This window comes from Varanus komodoensis, unplaced genomic scaffold (genome assembly GCF_004798865.1).
Source record: "Varanus komodoensis strain SLA01 unplaced genomic scaffold, ASM479886v1 scaffold3, whole genome shotgun sequence".
Classification (NCBI taxonomy): Eukaryota; Metazoa; Chordata; class Lepidosauria; order Squamata; family Varanidae; genus Varanus; species Varanus komodoensis.
This window is the reverse complement of record NW_025335761.1, coordinates 39,200,080-39,208,225: the sequence shown is the minus strand read 5'-3', so window position 1 is coordinate 39,208,225 and position 8,146 is coordinate 39,200,080. Positions and strand designations below refer to the sequence as shown.

The 8,146-nt window shown below is 38.0% G+C and overlaps 1 protein-coding gene across 17 annotated transcripts in view; it reads right to left on the bottom strand.

The window, feature by feature from the left end:
- Positions 1-2,427: 2,427 nt before the first annotated feature.
- NRXN3 (neurexin 3) overlaps positions 2,428-8,146 on the bottom strand; it is a 1,430,678-nt gene continuing 1,424,959 nt past the window's right edge. For 15 of the 17 annotated variants that reach the window (XM_044437223.1, XM_044437228.1, XM_044437232.1 and 12 more), the window contains one exon: positions 2,428-5,973. In XM_044437223.1, the coding sequence (XP_044293158.1) occupies positions 5,048-5,973 (926 nt within the window). In that variant the 3' untranslated portion in view covers positions 2,428-5,047. The remainder of the gene's footprint in view (positions 5,974-8,146) is intronic. The other 2 variants (XM_044437237.1, XM_044437239.1) reach the window with 1 other exon arrangement.

Below are 8,146 nucleotides of genomic sequence, written 5' to 3'. Positions count from 1 at the left end.
ATATATCCCCATAGTCTTCGCTAAGCTAAATATGCCCAGTTCTTTCAATCTCTTCTCACAGGGCTTATTTTCCAGCCCCCCAGTCATCTTTTTTGCCCTCCTCTGAACCTTTTCCAGTTTGTCTGAATCTTTTTTGTGCCCATGATGGGCCACAATACTCAAAATGTGGCCCAACAAGTGTCAAGTAGAGAGGAATCAATCTCATGTGATTTGGAAGCTATACTTGTATTAATGTAGCCCAAAACAACATTTGTTTCTTTTGCAGCCATGCAACATTATTGGCTCATATTTAGTTCTTGCTCTACAACAATTCCAATATCCTTCTTGCTTGTTGTATTCTTGAGCCTAGTAGACATCCTATAACTCTGCATTTGGTTCCCTTTTTCTAGGGCCAAACTTAGCACTTGCCCTGTTGAATATCATTATGTTGCTTTCAGTCCAGCACTCCAACCTATTAAGATTACTTTGACTTTTTGTTTCTGTCTTGCATGGTATTAGCTATCCTATCCAATTGTATGTCATCTGCAAATCCAATCAGCATTCACCTCACCTCCTTGTCCAAGTCATTAACAAAAATGTTGAAGAGCTCTGGTCTTAAGACCGAGCCCTGTCATAGCCCAATCATTATCTCTCCCCAGTTTGAGCAGGTGCCACTGATAAGTACTGTCTGAGTCTGATTCTGTAGCCAGCTGTGGAGACACCTAATAGCTGTTCCATCTAGCCCACTTTTAGGTAGCTTGCTGATGAGAATGCCATGGGCTACTTGACAAAAATGTTACTAAAGTCAAGATATATTATGCCTGTAGCATTCGCACTGTCCACAAGGGAGGTTCTGCAATCAGAAAATGAGCTCAGATTAGTTGGACAAGATTGGCTCTTGATAAAACCATGCCAGTTCTAGTAATTACTGCATTGTCATAAAGGTGCTTTACAGACTAATGTCTATTATCTGCTCCAGAATTTTCCCAGGGACTGATGTCAGACTGGCTGATCTATTGTTCCCAGGATCCTCCTTTTTGCCCTTTTTGAAAGGAGGGACAGCATTAGCTCATTGGTACTTAACCCATCCTCCATGTTTTCTCAAAGATAATAGACAGGTTCTGAGAGTCCTTCTGCCACTTCCTTTATTATTCCAGGATGCAGTTCATCAGACCCTGGAGAGTTGAATTCATTCAAAGGAATGAGGTGTTACTTGACCATTTGTTTATTAACCTCATCCTTCAGTTTGTGCTCCATTTTTGCTAGCGTAGGGCACATAGCTGGATGTGGGATGTTGGGAGTTATAGGCTTTATTTCTGAGCTTGAGTCTGTTATCCCACTTTTACCTTTAAGTATGGATGACTGAAGATGGGTAGCTTGCAACGATCTATACTCTGGTAGCTTCCTGTTCAGTCTGTTATAATTAATCGTATGTAAGAATGGCTTTGAATGTTGCCTGTAAACTACAGCTGGTATAAAATAGGCAGCAAGAATTTTGACCAGAACCAGGTGCCTCATGAGCACTCATATGCTGCTTCATTTGCATCAGTTTCCAGTTTGCTTCTGAGATCGGTTCAAAGTGCTTGCTTTCACTGACTGAATGTCTTCTCCATTTATGGACCTCCCTCTACAATAGTCCTCTCTTTCTGAAGTTCAGGGGGTGGCCATGAGAGAGATGGCCTCCATGATGGTAGCTGCTGGTTAAGGAATGCTCTGTCCAGGAAAGCTAACCTAGCATCCACATTCTATTCCTTTCAGCATCCTTTAAATATATTTTTGTTCTTCTGGGCTTTTAAAGCCTTTCTTATTTTAATCCCTATGGTGTTCTGGTAGATTTAGCTCCTGCATTTATTAAGTGATTTTAGTTCTTTGTTTGTGATATATTATGTCATGCTGACTTTTGTACTGCTTTTTATTGTGAAGGCACTTCATTGTTTTTCTTCTCATTTTACTGGTGGTTTTTGTCATCATTTAGATGTTGCCTAGGCTGAACTGTATTACTGCCTGCTTTTTGTTTCTAAGGTGATGCTATGACATCTGGAGAATTTGAAAGGCATCTTATGAAGAAATGCACCGAATAAATAAGTATAATCACAGTCCTTAACTTATATAATGCTAAACTCATTTTTGTGATTTTGAGCACAACATATTGCTCATAATTAGAAGAATCTGAGAGAGATGGTGTGATCTGTTGGTTGGAGTGTTACATTTAGATGTGGGAAAACTAGGTTGAAAATCTGCTTAATTAGGAAACTACCAGGGTAGCACACCCTCTCAGTCTTACTTGCTGCACAGGGCATTCAATATAATATTCCCATACATGCTGTCCTGAGTTCCCTTGGAAGAACTAAGGTGATAAATAAATGGAGTCTTCCTATAACTGGATTTCCTATGAAAAAGGAATAGCCCTTAAATTTTTGGACAGAAAGTGACAGCAACAAGCAGGGCTTTGGGAAGAACATTTTATTGCTAAGCATATCCTTGAACAGAAAGGCAATTATGAAAAGAAAATAACAGAGAAAAAAGAACAGGTGGAGGGAAAGGGGGAAAAGAAGCAATAACGGCACAATAATGTTAAAGAAAATCTTTAGGGTTCTGTCCATAAAACAATAGGAATATGATAGAAGCCCACATACAAAAATGCACATGTTCCCAAAAAACTGTCCAATTGAAATAGACACCAACAAAAGAAAAAAAAGAAAGAAAATGTTTTTTTTCCTGATTAAAAAAAAAAAGATAAAGAAAGAAAGCAGAAAATCATTTCACAAGACTCCAAGACTCCAAGAACAGCAGCAATCTTTTACAGACATCAAGATATAATCAACTCTGTATATGTTCGGCCAGTTAAGGTTGTCCAAAGTCGTGCTTTCATATCTTTTTTTAAACCTGTCTTTATTTTTTTCTCTGTTGTAGTGTAAAAAATAATTAAAAAAACAAACAAACCTCACACACACTGAAAAGATTTGTTAGCCAGGTAAGCCTAGTCTCAAACCATATGAGAAGGCTGCCTTTTTTATTTTGTTCTCATGTGCGTGTGTGCATTGGATAACACTTCTTCAAAGTCAAAGATTCATGCGACTTATAAACACCAGCAAGAGTAGATTTCTAAACCTAAACAGCTGATTAGATTTCATCTGTACACAGAAAAATTGTACATTTCTAATATACCAGAGTCCTCTAAGTTTTTTGTGGTTTTCACCTTTCTCTTTCATTCTCTTTCTCTTTTTTTGCTTGATTTTTTCTTTTTTTTTTGCACATGATATTTGTGGCCAAAAAACACCCAGTTTTTCCCTGTACAGTAAGTTGCTCTCTTTCAAAATAATGGAAGAAAAAATAAAAAACAACATCCAAAATTAAGTACATTGAATATGAACAACAACCCAATAAAACCTCAAAGCATTATGTACATCAAGTACCCATCTAGAAATTACACCAGCCAAAAAAAAAAAATTGTAGTAAAATATGTAAACAAAATCTTATTTTTATCTTAAAATCTTTTTGACACAGATAACTGTGACAAAGTTTAAATGCACACTCTTCACATTTTTAAAGTTTAGCTTTTGTTGTTTTGTAAAAACAATTCTTTTCTTTACAACATTCTCATTTTGTATTAAGACGTTAACAGCATTTCTGTTCCAGTCGTCCCATCAAACATACCATGATAAATATATCTGTGTATATATATATATATTTATATATATTATACTATTAATAAGCTCCTTTAATTTTTTTATTTCTGAGTGTCATAGTGACTTTTAAATTTATTTTCTTTCATATAAAAGAGAAGGGAAAGGTAGAAGGGCAAATGGAAGGACAGCGAATCAGAAATGTCAATCTACAAAATTAAATCATTACATATGAAACACACCTTCATGATTAAAAAACAACAACCCACCCCTGTTTGTATTTCTCCATGACAAGTTTTTGGCTTGTGTGACATTTTGTAGTTCTTGTCATGGGCTGGACTCAACATAATTCAATTGATTAATATTGTTTGCACTCATGCATCGCCATCAGCCAAGGAGCCAGAACCCAGAGAATGGCTCTCTTATATTTGCTTGATCTAGTCAACTCAGAATGGCAAAGTATTTTTGTTTTGCATTATTTAGTTTCTAAATCCTATTTTTCATAGCTTAGCTGAGCTAATGTTTACACTAAATGGTAGTCAAATGCAGCCAGTGGGCCCTGGTCAAAGAAGAAACTGTTATCTCCTTATGACATCACTTAGAAATACTGAAGCCAGATCCTGGGGATCCAATTTTCCATGACCATCAATCTCAGCATCATCACTGCAACCCCATCACATTTATAATGTTAACAACTTACTGCAGACAACAGATTCAAGAGACAACACAACCTGATATGTAGAGCAAACACCATGGTAGAACTTGAGTTCATATATGGCAATAGTCTCTTTTTAGTACAATATTTTTCCCCTAGGATTTCTTATTGACTTATGTCCTGGCTCATTCTCCCAAAACCTCTCACAGAAAATGAAAAAAATCAGACAAAAAACATAATGAAAACCCCAAACCATTTATTTTTCTTTCCCCCCTCACATCTTGAAAAATGATACGTAGGCTGGACATGGCCAGATAAGTTGTTCTGTTTCATTTATAACATTTGTATTTTTTCTTTTTACTTTTTTGTGTTATTTTTTAAAATAATTAAACTGAAAAAAATTAGCGTACAGTCAAAGAACATGAACATCATTAAAGACTCACTTGGAGATACGAAACAAGTAAGCCATGAAGTCTTCTGCCCTTGCAGAATAGTTCAGCCGAGGAGGAGGTCGGAAGGCTTTAAAGTTCGCCAACATGGGTAATGCTGCAGATGCCTTCTTCGGAGGGCTAAGTGTGCTTTATAATACACTAGGGCAGAGTTTGGGGACTCCAAGCAATGACTGAAAACTTAGCAGTCAATGGCTGAAATGTTTATTCTCAAGACTTGTTTTAAACCACAAACTGTAGCTCCCAATCTTGTTAGCTGTAACAGTTTCAATTCAGTTATATCTCATTAAGTGTGTGTGTGTGTGTGTATATATATTTATATATATAAATAAGTATTTTTACACGTAATATTCTTTGTCCTTGTTTTTCTGTTTCTTGTGGCCGCTCTTTGTGCTCTGCTGCTTCTCCTTCATGAGCGTGCCGTTGCTCTGGGCCGAGTTGCTGATGTAGTTCCGCGTCTCGTCCACCTGATAGGACCCCTCGTCCCTGTTCCTGTACTTGTACATGGCGTACAGGAGGATGAGGATGCAGAGGGCGGCGGCAGCCACAATGCCGACGACCATTCCCGTTGTGCTGCTCGACTCACGGACCACCTCTGAGGCCCCCGGAACCCGTCTGATTCCTGGCTCTGTGGGGTTTGCTGTGGGCACATTACGGAACATGGGGGAAGTTATTAGCGGGCTCTTCAGTTTTGTGCTGTCTAGCTCATAGGCAGTGGGCAACGGAAGCAAGACTATGTCAGGCTGGGGTTTGAGGTCACGGTTATTCATGTTGCCGGCTGGCAATTTGGGCACCATCCCAGTCGAGGACGAAGCTGTGGAGCGGATCAGCTCAGGGGATAAAGCTGTGGTAGTAGTCCTACCAGTATCGGAGACTTTGTTAGGTCTAAAGTCCTTGGCTTCCCACTTGGGTGCGTGTGCTTTGTAGCCACCTTCGAAGATGGAAGTGGAAAGACTCTTATCTGTTACCAAGGAGAAGGTGGTGTAAAAATCTTCATCATCAGTAGGGGGTAGGTTAGAGTCAAAGGTTTCCCCTGAGCCATACCCAGATATCACCAAGCCATCATCATCACAACCATCGCTGCCTTGGTCCGACAAGCAAGGTAACCCCGCCTCAGAGGTCATGGACAGGGAATCTTTGGTGGTCTCAATAATGGTGAGGAGGGGGCGGAAGGTAGTGGGGAGTGTAATGAAAGGTGCACGAGTAGCAATAGGAGGGATATCTAAAGGGTCTTCTACAAGAAGAGGGATAACTAATTCACCTCCTGGACAGAAAAGAAAAGAGAAAAGGTTAGTACATCTTGAATACAATGCAAAACTGTATCAAAGGTGTGTGTGAGCATGTGTGCGTGCTTTAGTTTAAACTATTGGGCTGGCCAGGTTTTTTTGGTTCTTATTCATCACAATGAACAGTCTTTCTGGGGCTCACCCACTTTGTTTTAGAGAGACTAATTCTGTCTCTTTTAAGCTTGACAAAGAGCAAAGACACAGTCTTTGATTTGGTTTTGAAAATACTCTCAAAGTGACTTGCAGAATTCAAATGTATGTTTCTTCTATTAACTAAACATAGGAAACTTTTTGGGAAATGAATACTTCAATATAATGTCTACTTAGTGGCATACTCAGTTGGGAAATAGAATGGTCTTCTGAGATGTGTGGTTTCCTTCATTTTTTTTCTTTTTTGCATAGGTATGTATTTAGTTTGCTGAAATGGGGCAGAGCAGGAGCGCTGGAAACAAATATAACTCTAATTCCAATTGCCATTTGAAACCAGAGTAGGAATCTACATTAGTGTAACGCAAGTAGTTTATAGTATTTTTTTGAAGATTGTGTATGTACAGAATTTTTGTAGCATTTCATTCACAGCTGTTTGATGCATTTCACACTGAAGACTAAAAGGAATAGGAGCTGTATTTAGGGGACAGTACTGAAACTGCTGGGGAAAATGGAGGAAATTGGGTCCACTTGGAATTTGTTCATTCTAAATTATGTTGCCTATATAATTATTATTGAGATTTAACTGTCAAGCTAAATTAAGATGAACATCCTGATACTGTTGATCTATGCTGTGCATTTGACTCTCACAAGCTCACCTTTGGCACTTCTCAGAACCATGCATGACCAAAAACAAATGAGCAAATATTGAAGGAAAATAATCCTGCCCTAATTATCATTGACAAACTGTTGGCTGATCTTCTGAAAACAACAGCACCAGCTTAAATTATATATCTTTGGGCAGCAGGCATGTTTAATCATCCTTTGTGATGGTGGAAGGTGAAAATGTAATTTCAAACCCTTAATAATGTATTTACTGTCAGCTCAAGCATTTAAGATTGGATACAGACCAGGGGCTATAGTTATCCCATAGCTTTCAGTAGGGGTCAAATGGAATAAGAGGCATCATAGGAAACATTTGTACTGAGTTTAGAAGACAGCCTAGGGAGAAAAAAAGCACACTTATTGTTTGATATGTACATATTTGCTTAATATATTCATCAAAGATGCCTGGTCCTAATGATGGACATAAATAAGGCCTTTCCCAAATGCTATCTATTAGTCAGAAATAATGTGATCCTGTCACTTTTGTTGCAGAACTATTGTTCTGTTTGACTGTTCACAATAAATGAGGATGGGGATTCTTATTAATTTGGGAACAAATATTTATTGGCTGTTTGTATGTTTCTGAGCTCCATTCAAGATACTGGGTTTAAATTATAAAGCCTTACATGATAGAACATTTCTCTTGATATGAATCTACTGGACACTATGATCAACATCTGGGGCCTTTCTCCAAGTATCCTTTCTGAGGAAGGCTTGGAAGTTGGCAACAAGAGAGGGCCTTCTCAAGGTGGCCCCCTGATTCTGAAACAAGTTCCCCACTGAGCTCCCTACCATCCACTAGGTCCACTCTCTACCTAGTGTCAACATACCATTATCTGTTTGGTAACAAGTTAAGACTGCCCTCTGCTCCAAGGTGTTTAATGGGATATGATTTGACATTTATGTCAGTTGTGTTGAACAGGTGAAGTACTGTTTACTGAAATCGTTTGTAGCTCTTTAAAATGTTTTATATGTACATACATTAAACATTTATGCTATGTCTTATTATAATATTGCATCATACAATTTTGTATTATGCTGTGGCTTATGTTTGTGAATTGATGTGAACCACCCAGACAGATTCAACTACTGAGTTACAGAAATGATACATATTATTATTACTATTATTATTTTTATTAATAATAATTTTCTAGAGTTTTGTGGCCTGCCTTCAGACTCTGTATCAGTCTTCAATGCTCTGTTTTAATCTAGAACATCTCAAAGGTTACTTGACCAATGATTTATACAATGCAATACCCAGATACTTTCTTAAAATGTCTGCTTAAGTCACTAAGTCACTAAGTTTAGTCAAATAGGAAACAAATGCTTTGACTGGGG